We start from the raw sequence: 25,184 nt of genomic DNA, 5'->3' as shown, positions 1-25,184 counted from the left end.
GGAGCAATGATTGCCAAATAGGTTTTTAGGGAGGAAAATCCATCTGAAACTATGTAAAGGTGAAGCTCCATGGAAACTTGAGAAAGCCTTGTGATCTGCAAACTTACAGTTTCACCTTGCTCTCAATGTAATGTACTGTACTAGCTGGTGGTCTTGGTGTTTTTACTGAGATGGGAACCTGCCTGGGGAACTGAGCAAAAAATTAAACTCCTTACTAGGAGCCACAGAAGAGTGGCCCAGGAGTCAATGGGCGCATCAGTTTAGGATGGAGGCACATTAGTGGAGGTGGGGTGATGTCAGCCCTGCTGGTGCTGTAAGCTGCTTCATGAATAAACAGCACTTCTCGCCAGGGCTGTCAAACTGGCATCTTTCTCAAGAACTAAATCCATGAACATTTGAAATAAGATAAATGTTTTCTTTAAAAAGGAATGTAAGGTATAGAGGACCCATCCTAAGAGATATCAGCTGAGACACTAACATAGAGGCTGCCTCCTTGGGAAAGGCAAGTTTCTTTTCTCTAGGCATGATTTTTTAAAAAGAAATCTTGGTAGCGAATATACTTTTTAGGGAACCAAGATAGAAAATTATACAAATGAAGTCTCAAATTTTCCTTAGTTTTAAAGTAGTAGTGTAGCCATTTTGACATGATGGAAGTTTACATACAATACATTCATTTTAGAGACCATCCTTCTTTTGCCAATATGCTTTGTTAAAACACATTTGAATGGCTTATCAATAACTGATTTGTACATATGTTGGGAAGAGGTTTTTCAAAGGCAGACACCTAAAAAACTCGTCCTTAGATTTGCAACCTACCTCTCTGCCCATCCCTATTTAAGCACATGGAAACAGATCTATCGACGGTCCCCCTACTTGCACAGTTCTGCAATCAATGCTTTCACTGGCTAAACCACCATAAAGCGCTGGCCCTAAAATGTATCTGAATGGTCATCCATAACTCCCCTTTTAAGGCTCCTTGAGTCAGCTTTTCTGTGAAAGCTGTGTTTTCTTGTTTGAAAAATTCTTTAAATAATAAACTCACACCACAAAACAGGTTGTTTCACATCATGCTAAATGGTCTAATGGAAGCCTTTTCTCAAGATCAAGAAAATTCAATAAAGGTTTACATTACAACCTTCAATAAAAGCTGATCATATGCACCATCTAAATTATACAACATAGGGTATAAAGTAATTGTTGCCACCACAGCTTTCATATGCTCCAGCAGCAATTTCATACATATATACACTCAAAAACCAACATTAGAACCTAGTCACAACATCTGACAGCACGGGGAGGGGGATGTATTTGCAAGATACACTGGGCAAGATTTGATAGAGGGGCTAAGCACAAATCGAGGCCTCAATTCAGGAAAGTATTTAATCACTTGCTTACATACTTTCCTGAACAGGGACCCTAGATTGGAAAATACTTAAATACGGTTATTACAGTGTTTGGCCCCGTCCATGTTGGCCAGACAAACCATATTACAAACCAGTTTAAAAGATAACTAATGTAATAAACCACTACTTTAAGCCAGACTCCAAACTCAGCATCTCACTTAGGATGAGCTAGCCTTCAATTCCCTTGCCTTTGTCGGGTTATCCTTTAATAATCACCCATCAAAACACACACACAAAACTATTTGACTGAGACAAAGCTGCTGGCATAGCCTTTATTTTCAGATTTCTTCTTCTCATTTTTACTTCTCTAAGACTCAAATTATTTGAATTGAAACAGGGACATAATTCTCTGGTTGTAATGTCACAACAAACTGCACTCCAGAGAACTGGATTCCAAGCAGAGAAAGAGGACTTCAAACAAAAAAAATAGGGAGCGGGAAATCAAACTTGTGTTATGCTGATTGTCAAAGAATATGATATTTTCAAATAGATTGTTTTACTTTTAGTGATGTTGTAAATGAGTATTTAGCATGAACGTTACAGAAATAAACAAAGCAGGCATTTTAAAACCACTGGTTGCTCAATTAAGCAAACTGGAATTTAAAAACTACTTGTGTAATGCTGGCAAACCACCTTACAAAGCCCTTCTTAACACAAGTCACTAAAGTACTTTTGTGGAGTTCAGGATTCAAGAAGACATTCAGGGAGCAAAATGTAGGGCAGAACATGCTAAGTAAAGCTGTCGTTATAAGGGCTCTAGGGAAATTAACAGAACTTCCTAGAATTCATTCCCTAATGAATTTGGGACCAGATTCTCCTCTACTTCACACTTTCTGGAGTCACCCGAGTAAACTGAGTATAAAAAGCCATCAGATTAGAACAGCATTCTAGACCCACATGTCACAGGTGCAAATGACACCAAAATAGTAGAGAATCAGGCCTATTCATTTTATGCTGGAAAACGGAGTAGAGATGGGAAAAATATCAGGCTGATAATTAAAAAAAAACCGATGCCTTTCTTCATCAAATAAATCACTCAAGGAATATTATTTGCCCAGTTCTAAAAATGATTTTAACTAACTGCCAGCATTCGTGGTTCACCCCACCTCCAACAGGATTCTAAACCACCCAAATCCCACCAGCAAGGAGCCAGTGGGATTTGCTGGTCTGATTCTGTATGGTGCTGAGTGCCATCAACTGCCAACTGAAGTTCAGGGTGCTGAGCGCTTCATGGAACAGTTCTTACAGCTGTATGAAAACAGCAAGGCTGTGTGTAATTTCAGAGCAGCATTCACAGAAGGCTAAATGTGTTACTCTGAATCCAGAGGGTATTATTAAAGCAATTACAATGGAAACTTTTCTCTCTTATTACCTAATTCTGCCATGGACACAGTTGGCGAGGTCTCCCCATTTGTAAAAGAACAATAAGGGAAGAAGCCCGATGCTGGTGTGTAGTCACATATTGGTTCTGGTTTGATTCCATTAATATCAAGACCCGACTGATCTGGAGAAGGTTGTATGTCTAAGTAGAAGCTGCTAACTGCAGAGTCTGCTTTGCTACCTTCAGGGGTATGCCCATCAATGTAATTACTGAGGTCATCATGTAGCTCTGTTAGCCCATTGGTGGTGATACTGTATGTTGGTGTCAGTGGTTCTGCCTCTCCAGGTTGCTGTTGGTGATCTCGCTGTTGCTGCTGCATTCGATGTTTCTGCACCTCTGCATACAAGCTATCCCTCTGTTTTTTTGACATTCGACCAAACTTTACAGCTGAAATACATACACAAAACACACTTTATTTCCATACATCACAACTGCACCATAACCATCCCGAGCACTTAGATACCAGTGATGAACGCATTACGAAAACCTAGATCTGTGCAAGTATCTCCAGGTACTTACAGAAAACTCACAAACTTAACTACCACATTTCCTGCTACATCTTATATTCTTTAAATGGCAATTTTAATAAAACATTTAATTTAACTATTTACTTTTATGGTTATTTTGGTAGTTCATTAGCTCTCCAACTGTATAAATAATAGATCATATTCATTCCAGGTTCACCTGTACAGATGTTAGAGTTACAACATCCAGGCAGTCAAATCTCATCACTGTTGGACGACAATTAAAAATGAAATTTGGTGGTATGACACAAATAGCACAATTCCTATTGCATGTGCACACATAAGTGTAACCAACATATGACTAGGTATAAACTGGTGGGCTCTGTCCAGGAGAGGCTCAAATAGCAAGTTTTATAGAAATCAGGACTGAGGCGCATGAAAAAACTATAAAGCCATCTTGTGACAACAGACATTTATTAGTGTTCCAAGTCTGTCAGTGTGATAAACAAAAACAATTAGTCAATGATTTATAGTAAATAAATCCACAAGATTTATTATCCACTAACAAGGTCAGCTCCCAGACTGCTGTGCTGGGCATCACAAAATGGGGAAGAGATGGCCAGCCCTCTATAGAGATAGAGGTGGTTAGGGACTATTTAGAAAAGCTGGACGTGCACAAGTCCATGGGGCCGGACGAATTGCATCCGAGAGTGCTGAAGGAATTGGCGGCTGTGATTGCAGAGCCCTTGGCCATTATCTTTGAAAACTCGTGGCGAACGGGGGAAGTCCCGGATGACTGGAAAAAGGCTAATGTAGTGCCCATCTTTAAGAAAGGGAAGAAGGAGGATCCTGGGAACTACAGGCCAGTCAGCCTCACCTCAGTCCCTGGAAAAATCATGGAGCAGGTCCTCAAAGAATCAATCCTGAAGCACTTAGAGGAGAGGAAAGTGATCAGGAACAGTCAGCATGGATTCACCAAGGGAAGGTCATGCCTGACTAATCTAATCGCCTTTTATGATGAGATTACTGGTTATGTGGATGAAGGGAAAGCAGTGGATGTATTGTTTCTTGACTTTAGCAAAGCTTTTGACACGGTCTCCCACAGCATTCTTGTCAGCAAGTTAAGGAAGTATGGGCCGGATGAATGCACTATAAGGTGGGTAGAAAGCTGGCTAGATTGTCGGGCTCAACGGGTAGTGATCAATGGCTCCATGTCTAGTTGGCAGCCGGTGTCAAGTGGAGTGCCCCAGGGGTCGGTCCTGGGGCCCGTTTTGTTCAATATCTTCATAAATGATCTGGAGGATGGTGTGGATTGCACTCTCAGCAAATTTGCGGATGATACTAAACTGGGAGGAGTGGTAGATACGCTGGAGGGGAGGGATAGGATACAGAAGGACCTAGACAAATTGGAGGATTGGGCCAAAAGAAATCTAATGAGGTTCAATAAGGATAAGTGCAGGGTCCTGCACTTAGGATGGAAGAATCCAATGCACCGCTACAGACTAGGGACCGAATGGCTCGGCAGCAGTTCTGCGGAAAAGGACCTAGGGGTGACAGTGGACGAGAAGCTGGATATGAGTCAGCAGTGTTCCCTTGTTGCCAAGAAGGCCAATGGCATTTTGGGATGTATAAGTAGGGGCATAGCGAGCAGATCGAGGGACGTGATCGTTCCCCTCTATTCGACACTGGTGAGGCCTCATCTGGAGTACTGTGTCCAGTTTTGGGCCCCACACTACAAGAAGGATGTGGATAAATTGGAAAGAGTACAGCGAAGGGCAACAAAAATGATTAGGGGTCTAGAGCACATGACTTATGAGGAGAGGCTGAGGGAGCTGGGATTGTTTAGTCTGCAGAAGAGAAGAATGAGGGGGGATTTGATAGCTGCTTTCAACTACCTGAAAGGGGGTTTCAAAGAGGATGGCTCTAGACTGTTCTCAATGGTAGCAGATGACAGAACGAGGAGTAATGGTCTCAAGTTGCAATGGGGGAGGTTTAGATTGGATATTAGGAAAAACTTTTTCACTAAGAGGGTGGTGAAACACTGGAATGCGTTACCTAGGGAGGTGGTAGAATCTCCTTCCTTAGAGGTTTTTAAGGTCAGGCTTGACAAAGCCCTGGCTAGGATGATTTAACTGGGACTTGGTCCTGCTTTGAGCAGGGGGTTGGACTAGATGACCTTCTGGGGTCCCTTCCAACCCTGATATTCTATGATTCTAAGATAAATATGCTGCATGAAAAGATATATCCATGAACTTGCACATTAAAATCAGAAGCAAAAGACTTGTGTTGGCTTGGCATCAGAGGTTTTGCATATTACAGCACTTCCTAAGAACATGCTATACATTTTCTGGGACCTATCTCAGCTATAAAGGCTTCATGTTTTTGGGAAGAAGACTATCAACATGTGTGCTTCTGTATCAGGTCAAACACTCAAAGAAACCTAGCCACTTATGAGACCAACCATTAGAGATTTTAAACAACAATCAGGCATTTAATTCCACATAAAAAATAAGTCAAAGGCAGTAGGGTCCTATTTATTATGTGCACAAAGCAGTGCATTGTTTTCAGAACATTTTGGATTATGGACATGGGACATTGCTGACAATACTGACTGAGCCAAATCCTCAGCTGGTCAATGTGGCTGCAGCTCCAGTGAAATCAATGGAGATGCACTCATTTACATCAGTTGCGAATCTGGTCTTGTATTCTGTAATGTCCTTAAAATGTGTTACGTGAAATATTGCCTGTCCATTTTATTGCATACAAGTTGTCATGCATGCATACAAGATGGGTTTAGTATGGAGAGCACTTAACATTTTGTCTTAGGAAGACATTAACTATCATGTTTAAAGGAGGTTATAAGGTTTCTCTCTTTGCCAAGAAAATATATTTTAAGTATTTTCATTCTGCAGCTTTACTCTCCCATTCTCACACATTGTACATATCCAAATATTTGACTCTTTCATGAATTGTAAATAATTCAGGTCTAGACTGATCTAATGATTAGAATCTTACTTTCAACAGTAAGAATCTGGGTGTAAAACACACAGAGCAAATGTTAGGACAGTTAGACTAAAAGTGGCATCTTCATGGGGTGGCCAGGGACAAGCATGTTAGCTGGCAACTATAGCAAATGGTGAGAAAAAAAAAACAAGTAACTGTTTAGCTCTCTGATAGCACTGACAGATTTTCATTATAGAATACAGTACATAAAAGCCACTGGGTATTCTCAGATATAAACATAGCATTCAGTAATTTTGAAGTCCTACATTAGGATTTGTTTGAGCAGGCATTGTACTATATATTATTTTACACATGCCAATCCTGGACTAGCAGCGCTCACCATCTCGAGACATCCCCACAGCAAGGCATTTCTGCAATCGACAGTGTTGGCAGCGGTTTCTACTAGTTCGGTCAATCAAACAGTTCTTCTGACGAGGACAGGAATATGTGGCATTGCTTTGCTGACTCCTCCTGAAAAAGCCCTATGATAGAATTGCAAAATACAAGACGCTATTAGTCACTGGATTCATAGGACACCATAGACAAGATTCTGAATGGTATTCACACTTAACAGAAAATTACATTTAAGAGGAGCCCATTCATTAAATTAAAGAGCTAACTTTTTTCCCCTGAGAAAAATGACTTATTTTCTAAAAAAACAAAAACAAAAAACAAACAAACAAACAAAAACTTTAAATGAAAAAATAATCTGAGGCAGGAAGAGTTTAAACATTTTTTCTTTATTTTCAGAGATACTCTAATATACTTTTGTAACACAAATGTAACAATCCTTTTTGAGTAAGAGAAAGTGTTTCAAGATCAGACTTCCTGGCCAGCCAGTATCCTAGCAGAGGTGTTTTTCACTGCCATGGGAAAATCTAGGTGCCATTCCCTGTTTTTCCTGCTCAGCAGGGGCAGCATGTTCAGACCACAGGGCTGTTGTTCTGACATCCCATTCTGTCCTTTTTAGATGGGAGGATGACAGACCTTGATGTGTAATCACAGGGTAGGTGTGTGTAGCCGAACTGTGTATGCCTGGGCAAGTGTGTGTGTCTAAGGCAGGAAAAAGATGGAGGTAGATGGTCAGAGCTTCCCTCAGTCAGGAAGGCGATTAACTCATTATGGGGAGGGGGAAGAGATGGATTTTCTAGTTTGTTCCTAAAGTAAGTTCTTTCACTCAATGAGGTGTTTTCTGTTCTCCTGAACTCTCTGTAATGGACAGTCACCAGGGTCACATCAGCAAGAAAACATTAAAAACAATGAGAGCCTGGGTAGTGGTTACAACATAGTCCTGGTTATCAGGGCTCTTTGGTTCATTTCCCCACTCTGTCATTGGCTCACCTTGAGATCCTAGCCAGTTCACTTCATCTCTCTGTCTCAGACTTCCCACACAAATGTGCATACATGAGTGTGTAATACCTACTTCACAAGGGTTCTGAGGTGGTGCTGAATGCCATAAAGAGGCATTTCAGATATGTGAACTCAGTATTTTAGTTTCACATTACCACATAATGGACTAACGAACAGTGTTGCAGAGAAAATAATTCCTCAGAAAGGCTAGGCACCCTTTAATTATTATTGGATCTTTACCAATGTTTTATTTATTTGAAGCCCAAATCCTAAAGTATCTTGGCACATGCACCTGGTGTCTAAGCAAGTGAGACAAACAGCACGGAGAAATTCTGCATCACAAGGAAGCAACTTCCCAGGTGGTCTCTTGCAGACAAGAACATGACCCTAAGTCAATGCACAATGCAAAAATCACATGAACCAAACCTACAGAGAGGTGAGGACAGAGTCCTACATCAGTTATTCCCCTTATATCTAAGAGTAGTTGACTGCAGATACTAGGGTGACCAGATAGCAAGTGTGAAAAATTGGGACGGGGGTGGGAGGTAATAGAAGCCCATATAAAAAAAAAGCCCCAAATATCTGGACTGTCCCTATAAAATTGGGACATCTGGTCACCCTAGCACAGGGGTGGGCAAACTTTTTGGCCTGAGGGCCACATCGGGGTGCGAAACTGTATGGAGGGCCAGGTAGGGAAGGCTATGCCTCCCCAAACAGCCTGGCCCCCGCCCCCATCCGCCCCCTCCCATTTCCTGCCCCCCTCAGAACTTCCCACCCATCCAACCCTCCCCTGCTCCTTGTCCCCTGACCGCCCTCCTGGGACCCCTGCTCCTAACCACCCCCGGGACTCCACCCCCCAGAACCTCTGCCCTATCCACCCCCTGTTCCCCAACCCCTGACCAGGACCCCCCACCCCAACCCCACTCCCATCCAATCGCCCCCTGCTGCCTGACTTATCTCCAGGACCCCCTACCCCTTATCCAACCCCCGGCTCCCTTACCATGCCACTCAGAGCAGCATGTCTAGGGGCCGCGCCAGATCCAGACACACTGCTGCGCTGCCCTGCATGAGCACGCAGCCTCGCCGCCCAGAGCACTGCCTGCGCGGGGGACAGCAGGGGAGGGGCTGGGGGCTAGCCTTCCAGGCCAGGAACTCATGGGCTGGGCAGGATTGTCCCGCAGCTGGATGTGGCCCGCGGGCTGTAATTTGCCCACCTCTGCCCTAGCAGATGCCCTAATACTGAAAAAAAAAAGTGGGAGCTGAAGATTCCTTCCCTCAGCCCTGTAGTGTTGTAGTGCTGTTTCTAATCAGCCACGCCTCTCTATTCTGACCCTGATTGTTTCTTCAAGACTGAGCTTTAAGTGACTTTAGTGTTTGTGAACAGTAGAGATGGGTGAACTTTTTCAGCCAAAACCTTTTTGTGTGTGTGTGTGGCAGATTGAGGCTGGCCAAAACATTTTACAAATTTGTGTCAATTTTGGTGAATTGTTTCAGTAAAAAAAAATTGTTTTTTGGGGTGTGGGGAATGTTAAAACAGTTCATTTTAACATTTCCAAAATGAAGTGTTTTGATTTTTCAGATTAAATTTACAATGGATTTATATAACAAACATTTATTGGATCAGGGACTGGAATCTAGGTGTCCTTCTCCCAGGTGAGTGCCTTAACCACTAGGCTATGGAGTCAGTTTTACTCTCTGTCTCCAGCCCAATTAGTATTTAAGTATTTTTGCAAAATGGAACTGCTTCAATGGGAGAGAATGAGAAAGACTAACCTCAAAACATCCAACAGCCCACTGGTGATGCACTCATGTGGGAGTAAGGTTGGGCAGAGACCAGTCCCTGCCCTTCATTTTTGTTGCTTTATATTATACATGTATATATAGTTTTAAAATGCCTAGAAACTAAACAGAAGATTTTGTTTGACCTGAAGAATTTTTTTTTCTGATTTCCAATTCACAGAAAATTCTGAAAAATTTTGGTTTTTAGTTGACACAAAGTTGTTTTTTTTGTGAATTTTCAGAACTGCCAGCAAACCAAAAAATCAGTTATTCACACAGTTGTAATGAATAGTGCTGGACCGACACCACTGGAAACTGCTCTGAAGCCCTTTCATTATCTGAAGGATAGTTGAAGTCCAGGGCCTGACAGTGCAGTGACCAAGAAGATAGCTCAGTCTCCATGCTCACTGGTATTGTTAGTAACATGCCTAGTAAGGATGCAAGTAGATACCTGCCCACTAGGAAACGGGACCAGGACTCCCTGAGCTGGATATCAACTTTACTGGTGACAGATGAAAGGTTCCCCTTCTCCCATTATTGGACCTCTAAACCAGCCAGTTCCCCAAACTGCCCATTCTCATAGGTGCATTAATGTTTGTCCTGGTACATGAACTGTGCTATGTCTTCATCTCCTACTGCCAAACACTGGGATCCTGCAAGGCAACTTAATCATACAACTATGGACGAATTAACACATGAACAAACTAGGCACATGCCTGGGACCCAAATTAGTTGGGAGGGGAGTCCAAACTGAGTGGTGCAGTGACCCCATAAGCCAGGTAACAATACCACTCCATCAAATTCGGCCCAGTCACCCCTCCATCATGACAAATGGGTGGCCAGGCCAAACCTGAGTTGGAAGTGGGGCAGCCAGCATTGCTCCTCCTTGCCACCTCCTTGCACAGGGCGCTTCACTCAGGAGCCTGCCTGGCCTCACCCTGCTTCCAGCAGTCCATGTCCTCACTGCTGCCTGCAGGACTTGCTCAGCAACAGCCCCAAGACCTGTTACAAGTATGCGGAAATGCACACATAGTGAGAGTGTCCACACAGGGGACTCAACTGTAGAAGGGCAGTGGAGAGTCCGGGGGTGGGGGAACAGGGTGGACCTGAAGGAGTTAAATAGGGAAGTGTCTGTGCAGCAGGAGCCAGTCACAAATAGATCTGGATAGGAGAGAGCAACACCTCTGCCAAAGGAGCCCCATGTGCTTGTGTTAACAGATCACTAGCGCAGCTGTGCAGGTCAGGATGGGGTTAATACAAACACATTCCTACTACTGGAGCATCTAGTTTAGCTGTTCACTAGAGAGACCCACAATTGTGTTTTTCTAGGATCCAGTGATGAGATAATTTAGCCCTGCATGCAACTGGAAGAATGATAGCGTTCTTTTGGGTAAATCCTTAATTTGGGCAAGCAATTTGTTGTGGGTGGCTACATTGCCAGTTAGCCTTTTTATATGGGGACAGTCTGTGGATGGCTACTGAGGATCAGTTTCAAGCAGAGGGTTATTTTTCAATATTGTAACTGAGAAACTTACTGGGCTTTTTGCTCTTTCTAGATTTGTCCTAGAGACATATCTGCCCAGTACATTTTTATGTACAATTTATCAATTAAGTTACAGTTTGCAACTAGATTTCAACAGTGCAGCACTGCCTAAAGAACCATGCCATCTACAACTGTGACCTTTAATAGCATTTGCTGTTTACACCTGACGAATGCAGTGTAATGCTTTTAAAGATCAACTGTGCTATACTATGTGTATCTACTGAAAACAACAAGAGCATTTAAAGCTCAGCAAAGCCCAATCACAATTTTCAGAAATGGATCCAAACTTCCCCAGAGCTTAGGAATGTTCCAGTTGGGAGTTTGGGTTGTAATTAATGATGGACAAACCAAAAAAAAAAAAAGCCAAATTTTACGTGAGTGGAATTTTGTTTTTTGTTTAAAAATGACCAGGGTCATTTTTGCTAATTATCTTAGAACTCTTTAACCCTTTGGACTCACATTATTACAAATGTATGTGTGAAAACCCTAACATAGACTCATAGACTCATAGATATTAAGGTCAGAAGGGACCATTATGATCATCTAGTCTGACCTCCTGCACAACGCAGGCCACAGAATCTCACCCACCCACTCCTGCAATAAACCTCTCACCTATGTCTGAGCTATTGAAGTCCTCAAATCATGGTTAAAGAGCTATTACAAGCAATTACAGTTCTTTGGAATTTTCTTTGAAAACAGAACACAACAATATACATTACTCTTGTACAATCTGCAATGTCTTGTCAAAGGTGTTGAGTTTGTCATGATCTTCCTGCAGGGAAAGCAGGGGTATGGGGGAAAAGTAGAATATACATTAACATTTTTGATGGAGGCCAGCTAGAAGCCATATGCTCTCAGAATTACTGTTACTATCATTTATGTTGTGGTGGCTCCTAAACGCCATAGCCAAGTTAGGTCATGTGATGGAGGGTATAAACTCCATCCTGTCACAGCCACCAAAGGGTCAAGAGACAGAGTAGGTAGCTTCTCAGCGGTACCTAATTGGTGGATCATCAACAGCTGGGATAAGAGCCTGCAGACCAAGCAGAAGGAGGCTGGCAGTGAGCGTGGGGGGACTGTATCAGCCACAAACTGGCAGGAAATGGTGTAAAAAGCCAGAACCAGAGGAAGAGCAGTGAGTCTGAGGAAGCAGACCTTAGCTGCTTACTACAGGGTCCCTGGGCTAGAACCTAGAGGAGAGAAGAAAGAGGGCCTGGTTCCCCTACCTGCCCGCAGGAAAAGGGATGTAAAAGCCTCCCTGACTCAAGGGAGAAAGGACTACTGAGCCCAGGGTGAGGCTGAAGACCCAGCCTCAGGCCATTAGACTCTGTTTGCTGGACTCCACTATGCTAGAAAAGGTGTGAACTATAAGTGACCTGGCTGGAGGGCTGAATTGTTAGAAGGGTCAAACAACCACAGTCTTGGAGGGGACTGTCGACAAGGGGCTCCAGGGTCCAAGTGGCTGCTGCACTTTGCTTGGTCATGAGGGGTGCACTAGCTGGTAACTGACCCCTCTACAAGCCCCACTGTGCAAGGCATCATACAAAGATATAAAATAAGTGACAGATCCTGACTCTAAAAGCTCACAATGGTGTCACTGAGAGCACAATTTGGTTCAGGGTTTTCTGGTACTACATAGTTTGCACCAAAGGTGAAATGCGGCCTAGCTGAAGTCAATATAAAACTCCCATCAACTTCAAATGATGCCAGGCTCTCATCCTAAAGTCTCTTTTTGCATACATAGATTAAAATAGTTCTAGCAGAATAGAGAGGAGCAGAATTGAATGTTAGCTTCAACTCTGCCTTTCAAATTCCTATTTATACACAGCACACTGTATGTTTTTTCATAGAGTGCCAAAAAATCAAGTTTTGGAGAAAAAAAAAAGTGTATGGAAACTTTTCATCTGCTTGTCAGCTTGCATACAAGCTTGTTAAAAAAGGAACTTTGAAATGTAAATATCAGTTTTCACCAAACCTATTAATAGTTTCAATAACTTTACTATTTAATGGGTGGGTATTATAGACGTGTTGGTTTAGGTTCCTTCCTTTGGAGGGGAAAAATTCAATTGTGCTTCCCCGATGTCACAAATCTCACTTTATAGGTTCCCTTTCCAGCTAGGCACAGGCTGAAATGCTGATCTCATGTTTTGGTCTTTTGACAATTTTCATTTAATGAATTGATTCCTACAGTTCATTAGCTTACCCTCTTCCACTTCTGTATACACATATGTCTTAATTAGCTGCTTATTGGCTGTTTAATTACAAGAAAACAGCTGACAGCTGCTTTGCTGCATACTAATGGCAGACGTTTTGGAATGATTATACACAAGCCTGTGACAACTAAGATTTATTCATAATCCCATGATTTATGGCTAATCTTAGAGACATCCACGTATCATTACATTTTGCAGTATTCTCAGCGACTAACAATTTTGGGGGAAAATCCTTTCTGATTTTAAACCAAACTCTCTTCAAATTTCTTTTAAAAACATAACAAGAGATAATTGTTACATGAAAAGGATGAAAATATTCCAACTGTACTTGTAACCATTTTATGACAACTAAATTATTTTTTAGCTTTCAAGGGGAAAGATTTTTGTGTAAGTATTTGTTTATAAAGATTAAGGGTTTAACAGCTCTGGAATCAAATGCAAAAAACAAAACTGGTAATTACATTTGAGACAGGTTTTCCTACAGTGTCTACCAGTTTATACAAAGCTCCTAATAAACCCAGTTTATAATATGATTAGGTTCCATCCATAACAGCTCACCAGTTTTTATTGGAAACTGGTTTAGGCAAAACAGTATTTAAAAAAAAAAAGCAGCTTCCAAACAGGATTTAAAGGCAAATATAGCCAAAGTCAATGTGACCCTCAGAATTAAGTTAAAAAAATTTTTTTTTTTATCATCGGAGAACTTAGAACTAGTTGAATTCATGCATAAATTGAAGTCCAAGTGAAAAGAAAAACAAAAGTATTCTCCTTCAAAGCAACAATAGGAATACTCCAGTTGTATTTTTTAATGAAAAAAGACTCTCTCACAGCTTTGAAGAGTGCCAAGAGAGTGAGTGCTGAGTGCCTTTAAACTTCTGAAAATACAAGAAATGCCCTCAAGTGCCCTGTGTGAAAGGTGTTATGAAACTGAATGTATGCATTCAAATAAGGAGTGGCCACACCTATGTATTAACTGGCAAATTAGGCATGAACTTGTCACCACTGAGAGAAGAACCTGAAACTAGTTGTATCCAGAGCTCTAAAGGCATAATTCAGAAGTAGGCATGGCAGAGCTCGATTTTTATTTTTTCATAATTTCAGCAGATATCAATCTTTATTTCTAAGCATTTTTCAATTTAAATTTTAACAGCTGTGGGAAATAATTTGTGTGTTTGTGTGTGTGTGTGAGACAAATATTTAATGACAGATTTTAATTTTAAAAGTTTAAAGCTTTGTAACTGTTAGAACACAAATTGTCAACATCTCACATAAAAATATACAAAGTATTTATTCTTAAATCAAACTCTAAATTCTCAGGCATCATTTTTATCTTATTTTGCTTGTGTAAATTTGGATTATTATCGATGGAAATATTTTTTCAATTTATATGTCTGATGAAATTGGTGTTTACTGATATTTACTGAAAATCTAATCCGTCTAACCCTATTCAAATTCAAAACTTTGTTTCCCAATATCGAAGTATTTCACTATAAGTCCTACAAACTATTCAGGAATTAAAATTTAAAATATCAAGTATTACCTGAAAACAGTTTCTCTGTTTAGGGACAAAGCTGGAGATGATGCACTCAATCACTCTCCCTCTTTTAATGATTGTACCCAGCAGATTTTCAAGGATTGTGTTTACTAATCACAAATGAAAATTCAGTTCTGTCCAATACTGCTCAACAAAGCAAACAATGACAATTGGAAGTATTACAGAGAGAGGTACCTTCTTCCCTTCACCCTCAAACATGTTTTGTACATTAACTCTCACAGAGGACATTAGCAATAGACAGATGAGGAAATTCATTTTTTTTTTGACCAAAAAAGAGGGTTTTTTTTTTAAAAGAGGCATTTAAACCCAAGTAAGAGGCAGGAGGCTTGCAAATGTTCAGTGAGGTTTTTATTTCTTTGTAAAACACAAATAAATATTAAATATAAATCACTAGATTAAGGTAGAACAGCTAAAATCACAAGAAGTTAGGAAATGAAAGATTCCTGAGCAGCATTAACTTGGCTTCATTAAAAATGCCAAAGGATATAATAAAAAAATTGAAACAGAAAACACTACTAAGTATTATTAAATGTAATAATTACAGTGATTAGGGAATTAGACCACGTTAACATTGCTATTGGAATCTTAACTTTTGCTCTTCCAGCTTTTTTGTGGTTTCAAATGTGGAATCTTAATGCTACATCAGCGTAGATGTTTGCATTTAATTTCCTTGTATTTAATAATGTTAGCATTTAAACAATCCTATTTTGGCTTTGAAGTGCCCACCACACTGGGGTGAAAAGAGTGAGTGAGACGAAACCATCCAACTTCGCTGCTGTTATTAGAGATCATTTTCCACAAGACTGGCTTGAAGGGGTAGCAGCACTTCTCTTCACTTAATGATAATTCAGGACCCTGGCTTCACTGGGATTTTGTACTAGTACAAGAGAGTCTATCCGAGAGTCACAGTGCAGGACTGGGACCACTACCTTAATAGCTGCACCATCAAAGGAGAGTGTGAAACAACTCAAATTTAGGGTTTTTTTTTAAATCAAAGGTTAAATTATGTGAAGAGTAGTATAAGAACGTATAAAATTGCAGTGATTACAGCCACAAAAAGCTGGAAAACACACTGTGGGGAAATAGTACCTAACTGTTTCACACTGAGAGAAGCCAAGATGCACCAAGTTGTCTGCCACCCAAAATTGCTCTCTTCAGTGAGACTTTGTTGCTTCTACTGTGAAAGAGTGTAACACAAATAAAATCCTTCTTTTTCTTTATCTATCTGCCACAGCACAGAATTTTAAACCCTTTTAAAGCCATGATCATTTATACTCTGAACGCAGTCATCCCCACCAGCACTCCCATATTTTTCACGAAAATTAGGAAGATTTGAACTCCGTGAGTGCAGTATTACCTTTTTAAAGAAGAGAACTATATGAACACACTCAAAGTGTCAGATACCTAGCAGACACGATATTTCATTTTAACCCCAAAACTAAGAATGAGTGCAGGACATGAATGAGGTAAGCAGGATATTATTCATCTGCTTCAAGTGCATGTAGGCTTAGTTGTCCTGGCTGTGCATAGTTATCATCCTATGGTCCTGATGCTCCAAGAACAGGAGAACATCCCTCACTTTGTTGTTTGGGCCTTTGTTTTATTGGGGTTGGGGTGGAGGTGGGCTTTTGCTTTCCCTGCCATTAGCTTAGCTGACCTGGTGGGATTCTCAAGAGCAGATTAAGTTTTTCATTCTTCACTGCATAGGAGACCAGGGGAAACCATTTGCCTGACCCAAATGGGACTCCATTTACACACCCCACTGTCAGGCTGGCATCCGTCATTATTCTGACTGTTGGAGGTTCAGACAAGGATCTCCTTGTCCTTTGATAAGTGAGGGATTTACATTTGTGAAGGAATAGCCATTCTAATGGAAGGATTCTCAAAGAATGAACTTACGTCTGCTCAGGTGAGTTCCAGTGGTTGATCAGAGGATCTTGCAGAGGAGGAGAAGCAGCATTGCCCAGAGTACTGTCTCCATGCAGATGGCCATGCATCTACTAGCTGAAGGCACTGGTAAAGTGAGACCTGCCAGCTTTGCCAAAAGCTCTTCTTGTGGAGGTTTGCCCAAGAACTCCTAAGTGAATGAGCTTCTCAGACTGGATGGAGGAACAATTCTGGTCATTGACAAAATTGTGAGTTTTGAAGATCTGGACAGTTCTATTCTATCTTGGTTCTCATGCCATCTTCTTTACCATAGTATCTGAGGGCCTTCCCACAGTGCATTAGGCAATGTGACTACTATATTATGTGTGGCTTGTTTGCTTTCATCCTCTTCCCAATGGGAGATTGGACTGTTTGTGCAGTGTGGTGCTTTTTTCATACAGACATGCTGCTACATGTTTATGTTAGAGAAAGTGGGTCAAAGAAATGCACCTTGTACTTGGAATGTGGTGAGGTTTGTGATCATCCTTAGTTCCTGTGGGAATTTGTTCCCAAGTCTGCAACCAGCCCCCAAGGAAGCTCTGTCTCCTGAACACTAGTTTTACCCTTACAGCAGAAAGTTCCATTGAGCCAGAGGAGTGGAATGGTTGACCATAATCTTCAGCCTGGATCTTTAGGTGATTTTTTTAGATATCCTGTGCCCAGACCATTGACAACCTTGAAAATAAGGACAGAGACCTTGTGCTTGACTTGATATTATATAGAAAGCCAAGGTAGAGTGTTGAAGGGCTGCCACTTCACATGAATAAGACTTTGATAAGAAACCATAGATGTACTGGTAAAATGAGATAACCTGTGTCTCAAAGGTGGATGTCAGGATAACCACGCACTTTGGGACAGCTTGAATGGACAATGACTATAACTGGTTGTGGCTTTCTTGACTTCGTATCTCAGGTAGCACTGGGGACATAGGTACACCAGAGTACAGAGACAGACCTTTGTGAGGCTGATCAATCACATGAAGGAGTTTTCTTTTGCATTAGAATAGCCAATGTCTTCATTCAGTAAAAAAAAACCCTTGACTACTGCTGTACTCCATCTGGACAGGACAAATACTGAGCTAAACTAACTGTTTTTTGTTTTTAGTCTTCACCCTCCCTCCAAAAAAACCAAACCAAAACAAAAAAAATAACCCTGCTTTTTCCACTGAAAATGGAATGGACCCTAGGGTGATGACATGTTCCATGGAAATGTCCAGCACTACTTCCCAATTACTGGTGTCCTGAGATGGGAGAAAAGACAAGAGGGATTCTATGCCTAGTCTCTGCTCTCTTAGAAAGCCCATTTGTCTGAAGCAGTACCAACCTGGGAGAAGAAAACATTCGCCAGTCTTCCAAGTGGGTTGTGATCATGAGCCAATAGAACTTCGCAGTTTGGAGGGGAAGCCATCTCAAGGATAGTATCTCTAGTCTGCTGATATATCTGTGATGATTATGATATGATATGATATCTGATATGATATTATGTATCTAAGGAAATGAAGCAGACATCGAGGTCCACGGAGAGTTTGAAAGATTTGTCCAGCTAACTTGGTATGGTTCCTCTACAGCCCTGATGATGGGATCTTTTCTTCTATGTCCTGGAATCCACTGATATTCAGAATCTCCAACAGAGGTTCAAGCACTAGGAAGATGGCTTTGTCCTTCTTCCTATGTTCATGTATAGAGGGTCTATGGTTGTTAGGGTATAGTCAATAAAATTCACAAGCCTCAACTTTTCATACAGGAAAAGGAGACCAGATAAAAGGATGAACATAGATATGGACCCTCTTCAGTTGATGACCTGGATGAATGCTTGGAGTGATTAACAGATCCCCAAGAGATTAAACTCATTATGGCTCTTTCTAGTGTCTCTTCCCTTTTTGGGTTTGGTGTTTTGGAGGTGGGAGGTATCTCTTATCCTCTCCCTGTCCCCACCTCAAGTTGGAACTGCAGAGCAGTGATATCTGGCTGAGAACCTAGGAGTACTGCAGATAGTCAGTACTAATGTGAAGCACATTGACTTTCTTTTAGAATCTCTCTCTGAACTCCTGCAAGACCTTAGACTTTGAGAGATGTGGTTGGAGTCTGGGTGGCAAGCTGTGTAAAGAAATTAGAATGAACCAAGCTAACTGATGCTCTAAATTTCTAGGCCTGGATGATGGGATGGGGAGGATGGTCTTGCACATAGATGAAGATATGAAACACAAAGTCACTTGCTCAGGGTTGCTGGTGTGCATGGGTGTCCCTATCAAAAATAAAGAGGCTGATTTGAATAGAGTAGAGCAACCACCTGGGTTTTCACACTGCACATCTGAGTTGTCCTTTGGCTGAAAATGACTGGCTGATTCCTAAGATAAGTGATGAAGAGGGGCAATGATAACTGACACAGTGAGGCAGTGTTCAGGCATCATGGCTTTGGCCTTCTCCAATATCATATATCTAGGACAAAGTGAACCTGTCAAAGCAGCAGTCTTGGCCAAGGGTATGCGACCCTTCCCTTCTCTCTTATGAAGCTGGCCCTTGAATCCTGAAGCTGCTCAGTGGTGGCAGAAGCTTTATCAGGATAAGATAGATGAAGATATTTTAGCAGAGCCCATTACTAAGGAAGCACTTGAACTTGGGAAATGCCCAGCTTCCATTATGATCCCCTCCCAAGAATCTCTCCCTACCAGGGCTGCTGCTAGATGGATGGGTGAGTCAGAGCAAAAAAATCTAAAATCCTGTCTGGAAGAGCACAGGATGAATCTCTGTCTAGAACAGAGACAGAAGTCTAATCTCTGAAGGTACTTGCAGTATCATGTGCCCAGCAAGGGAAGCAGGCCAGCAGCTTGGGAAAAAAATGGCAAGAATAATCTCTTATCCTGTGAAATGTGGGTTAAAGATGGAAAACCCATCAGTACTCGAGTGACAGCAGAAGGTACTCGCGTGAGAGAATGATGCCCTCAAAGCAAGCCTGCAGCGGGGATGTATAGAATGTGTCAGGACCAAGTTTTGTGTGTGTGTGTGTGTGTGTGTGTGTGTGTGTGTGTGTGTGTGTGTGTGTGTGTGTGTGTGTGTGTGTGTGTGTGTGTGTTTGCAGTATCGCCAGACAGGTGTCAGCATTAATGCTGAATTAATTTAATCTTCGTTGAAAGAAACTGACACAGAACAGAGGGTTAACACTGCTACTGAAATCTTAGTTTAGTGGACTTACTGAAGTTTCAACTTCAGGAAAAAAAAATAAATCCAAGCCTAAACCTCACACGGCAATGAATTGCACCACAGTGAACTTTTTTTTTTTAAACCAGCAGGAGGTTTTTTATATCTTTAATACAAAAAATACACCCTGTACAATTTTTTCATCTCATGCTGTTTTCTATGCAGGATAAAATATGTGTATAAGTCAGTGCAGTAAATTATAAAACACACATTTACAAATGGAAACTTAAAAGCCTGAGATCTCAACTAACACCTTTTCACTAGGTTTCTTTGCAACTTACCAAAAAACCTCCCCCAAAACGCAACCAACCAAACAAAAACAAACCCAAGCATGTATTTTACATTTAAAAAAAAAAAGATATCAAGAAAACCGCAAATTCTATCTAAGTGAATCCATAAAACAGATTCATTGTGGCCTGCTGGAAAGGACTCATCTTTCTACTCCTCTTCTATTCCTTCAGTGTCAGTTTGATAATGAAGTAACCTATCGCATCCATAGCACAACAGAAAGTCCTGTGATTTTGGAAGCTCTCCCAAGGGCTTGGAAAAAAAATCATGTAGGAGCCCAAGCTTATGCTTAAACTGTATTTTAAAACTTGTTCACCAATTTTTTTTATTAGTTTTATCAATCAAACATAATCAACTTCACAGCAAAACAAAATTTGATATTTATAAAATGAAAGAATCAAACTCAAATGGATAAACACAGATGTTTTAAGACTTAATTTTTTTTCCCAAAGCTTACCTTGCAGCCTTCACATGTAATGACACCATAATGGATTCCTGATGATTTGTCTCCACAGATCTTGCATGGAATAATTTCAATTTGAGCTGCAACAGAAGCACGCAACCAGTTAATTACATTTTCTTTTAAACACCTTATAAAAGCGTTCCCTGATCAGCATTTGTACAGTGAAAACTAATAACCTACTAAACATTATACTGCATTAACTATTCATTGCTGAACTGTGAGGGTCCCCCTAGAGCCTTGGACTAAATTATGGCTCCTCGTTATATAATAGCTTTCAGGTTATTAAAATGGGTCATTTGAGAAGGTGTTTAAGAACCCACAAGAAGGCTCGGATCAGCATTTCAAAGCCAAAAAGAACTGGGGAGTTCACATTTTGTCTGAAGAACTAAATACTAAAAGGTTTCCTCCAATCTCCTTTCCTCAAAGTTGTTACAAAAGATATAAAGTTTGTCCTGGCTGAAAATCCATTATATGAATGTAACGCTTTACACATAAGTGTTGTGGCCATCTAGTTTACACTAATGACCAGTTTTATACAGATAAATATGGAAAATACTGGTAGCATTTTAAATGAAGGATCTCGCAAAAAAATTTAGATTGAATGTTTATTATTAATAATTTGTGTATTCACACCCTGAGACTGAAGAAGGGAGGAAAATATGGCAGTACTCTAGGTGCACTGGAGTATATCTTCTCTTCTTTGTATTTCTCTCCCTTTCTTGAGAAAGGACCAAATGAACTCTATGAAAGCACTGCTTCTTTACTGAACTAAGTTTATCATGCTACAAAGCTCTTTCAGCATATATTGAAGATCATAAGGTGCCCACTTGGGCAAGTAACACACATTACCAGGGAGTCTGTTCTGTGTAAGTACCTAGGAATACATCCTCAAACGCCACCATTGTATGTGTTTTGCATCCTTCGAAAGGTTCTATTACTAACAAAGTCTCTTTCCAGGCATGACTTTTCACCAAGTATCAGTAGTGTTTCACAGCTCAGAAGTCCAATCTACTCTGTGTGTGTGCGCGCGCACACATGCATGCATTTTTTAAAAATGGTGTGTACCCGAGTGCTGTTGCCTTGTATGCGGTCTCCAAAATTCTGAGACTGGTTTGTGCAATGTTGTGGGACCAGGCTACATCAATTAAACTGGACTGCTCCATCCATAAGTTTCTCACAATCTCCAATGGAGTTTTTCAAAGATACAGTGGGGTTTCTTACCATAATTTACTATCAGAAGAGCAGTTAATCTCCAATGAGGAGTTAAAAATCCATTAACACATTGTCTGATTACCTCTAAGAGACTTTATATTAACTTTGTTGAATTTATAGCTGTCCAACAGTAAACCTCAAAGTACATTACATCACAATGTTTGTGGGTACCTTAGCCTTTTTTCTCAGCATGAGTTCATATGGTAAATGTGTCTGCTTTTCAGATTAGAGATTGTGTATTGTTCTATGTACTGTTAAGCACTTTGAACACAGATAGTGTGAAATGAATAGTTGTTAAGCAAGCATTGTCAGTTTTTCTTTCTGACCCACTTACATGCAATAGGGAGAGACTCACAGTTTAGGGTCAGGCATGTTATTGTAAGGGCCAGAAAACATTAAATGAACATGTTTTAAATTTATTACAGGCATTTGGCAAATTAGAATGTTCCCCAATCCATATAAAATGCAGTGAACGAAGCAACTACTGAAGAAAAGTGACTTGTTCCCATGATTTGAACACTAGCTACTATGCTAAGCTCAGGAAAGCAGCACCAGCAGCTATGCAGCTACACAGTTTCTTTACTGACATTTCTGTACCAGTGGTTCTCAAACATTTTCACACAGTGGGGCATTGCGTGCAACTGAGTCTATCCTGGGTACCTCCTACTTCCAGACATTTAATCCCACAATTTTCCTGGGGCAGTTATAATGATAGGCTGAAATGAAAGTGTCATATTAGGATTCTTAAGGAGACAGGACCTCTGAAACCTCTGCAGGCTTGCCTGTACCCTCCATACAAGTTCCTTAATTTCACTTTGCTGTTCCGCTCGCACACTGAAAACAACAGGGGAGGAAGCTACCAAGTGTTAATTTATATTATTTTATTAATAGATTATATGCATTAGTAATTACTATAGCATCCAAGTGCCTCACAAATGTTCATGACTGAAGCACCTCACCACAGGGCAAGTCATGCCTGACCAATCTGATTGCCTTCTATGATGAGATAACTGGCTCTGTGGATATGGGGAAAGTGATATATCTTGACTTTAGCAAAGCTTTTGATACAGTCTCCCACAGTATTCTTGCCAGCAAGTTAAAGAAGCATGGATTGGATGAATGGACTATAAGATGGATAGAAAGCTGGCTAGATGGTCAGGCTCAATGGGTAGTGATCAACGGCTCAGTGTCTAGTTGGCAGCCAGTATCAAGCAGAGTGCGCCGGAGTCGGTCCTGGGGCCGGTTTTGTTCAACATCTTTATTAATGATCTGGATGATGGGATGAATTGCACCCTCAGCAAGTTTGCAAGTTTGACTCTAAGATGGGGGGAGAGGTAGATATGCTGGAGGGTAGAGTTAGGGTCCAGAGTGACCTAGACAAATTGGAGGATTGGGACAAAAGAAATCTGATGAGGTTCAACAAGGACAAGTGCAGAGTCCTGCACTTAGGAAGGAAGAATCCCATGCACTGCTATAGGCTGGGGACCGACTGGCTAAGTAGCAGTTCTGCAGAAAAGGATCTGGGGATTACTTTGGACGAGAAGCTGGATATGAGTCAGCAGTGTGCCCTTGCTGCCAAAAAGGCCAACGGCATATTGGGCTGTATTAGTAGGAGCATTGCCAGCAGATCGAGGGAAGTGATTATTCCCCTCTATTCGGCACTGGTGAGGCCACACCTGGAGTATTGTGTCCAGTTTTGGTCCCCCACTACAGAAGGGATGTGGACATATTGGAGAGAGTCCAGCGGAGGGCAACAAAAATGATTAGGGGGCTGGGGCACATGACTTACGAGGAGAGGCTGAGGGAACTGGGGTTATTTAGTCTGCAGAAGAGAAGAGTGAGGGAGGATTTGATAGCAGCCTTCAGCTACCTGATGGGGGTTCCAAAGAGGATGGTGCTAGGCTGCTCTCAGTGGTGGCAGATGACAGAACAATAAGCAATGGTCTCAAGTTGCAGTGGGGGAGGTCTAGGTTTGATATTAGGAAACACTATTTCACTTGGAGGGTGGTGAAGCACTGGAATGGGTTACCTAGGGAGGTGCTGGAATCTCCATCTTTCGCCGTTTTTAAGGCCCAGCTTGACAAAGCCCTGGCTGGGATGATTTAGTTGGTGTTGGTACTACTTTGAGCAGGGGATTGGACTAGATGACCTCCTGAGGTCTCTTCCAACCAAAATATTCTATGATTCTAACAGATGACATAGCATTATCCTTATTTTACAAACAGGAAACAAAGGCATGGATATTAAGCAACTAGCTTAATAACACAGAAATTCTAAGACAACTTCAGGAATAAATCATCCAGCTCCCACTTCTGTACTTGAGACGTAAGACCCACTTTCGTCCCTGCTGTTGTGAGTTAACTCCTGTTGCCAGTCAATAGATAAGATTCAACTGGACAGATAAACCTCAACATATACTTAATACTCCACTTCTGTATATGTAATTGCTGTGTTGTTACATGTAGAAACTAATGTAATAGGCTGTTTATATGTCATGACTAATGCATTCGTTAAAGTCTCATCTGAAGTTTAAGCATGCAATAGTTATTTCTTTACAAATTGTTAAGCAAGAGGACATTTGCAATTTGTTTCTGGAGAAATGTAACATGCCTTCACAATACTGGCCTAAGGCTAAGTTAGGAATAGTCTAAAAAAGGCAATAATTAGCCTAAAATGCATTGTCTGGAATGTCCTACTGCGATGATGAAATGGAATTTACATAAAACACAAGAAGGGAAATAGTTAGACCCTGGGCATGAAAGCATTTACTGATCATTATGGATAAGGGTAGTGGCACCAAATTAGATATGTTTTTAGAACTCTGAACTTGTCATAGAATAGATTATCTTTAGTACACATAGTTTCAATTATCACACAACATTTAATACTTAACATTTACTTTTAACTTTTGAGCTACAATTCAGTGGAAGGATGTTCTGAAGCATAAATTGCTTGGGATTGCCATAACCAATAATTGTATTAAAATTAAAGCAGGGAAAGACAAGATCAGTTATTGCTTTAAGTGGTTGCTTTTGCAAATCATTATTAAAAAAGAGAACCCTGTCACAAGTTCATATACCTTCTCTAAAATTATTAATTATTATTTAATTATTATTAAAATTATTATTACTTTATGGCTAGTGAATGCAAACTTTCTGTACATAAGCTACATGTTTTTCTTATAAGGGTGAAAATATGGTATCTTCTCTCTCATTTTTTAACTTTGACATGTAACTATGCATTTGCTAAAATCCTGTTCACGTGCAAACAAGATAATGGGAAACACTTTTACATGTCAAAAATATGTTACAACTTGAGTTACTCACATTCCCAGTTTCAAAGTTTTCTGCCTATTAATGTTAATTGTATCTGCTTTGTGCTTACAGATATTTATACAGTAGGTTTTT

General features: G+C 40.8%; 1 protein-coding gene across 5 annotated transcripts in view; it reads right to left on the bottom strand.

The window, feature by feature from the left end:
* The window catches only part of RORA (RAR related orphan receptor A), a 553,808-nt gene that overhangs the window by 21,836 nt on the left and 506,788 nt on the right, over positions 1-25,184 (bottom strand). For 3 of the 5 annotated variants that reach the window (XM_038420591.2, XM_043493173.1, XM_038420592.2), the window contains 3 exons: positions 20,560-20,645; positions 6,592-6,733; positions 2,776-3,171 (listed from right to left, as the gene is read on the bottom strand). In XM_038420591.2, coding sequence (XP_038276519.1) covers positions 2,776-3,171; positions 6,592-6,733; positions 20,560-20,645 — 624 coding nt within the window. The remainder of the gene's footprint in view (positions 1-2,775; positions 3,172-6,591; positions 6,734-20,559; positions 20,646-25,184) is intronic. The other 2 variants (XM_043493174.1, XM_038420593.2) reach the window with 1 other exon arrangement.

Source organism: Dermochelys coriacea, chromosome 10, assembly GCF_009764565.3.
Source record: "Dermochelys coriacea isolate rDerCor1 chromosome 10, rDerCor1.pri.v4, whole genome shotgun sequence".
NCBI lineage: Eukaryota > Metazoa > Chordata > Testudines > Dermochelyidae > Dermochelys > Dermochelys coriacea.
Note: the sequence above shows the minus strand (reverse complement) of the source record. Positions and strands in the feature narration are given on the sequence as shown.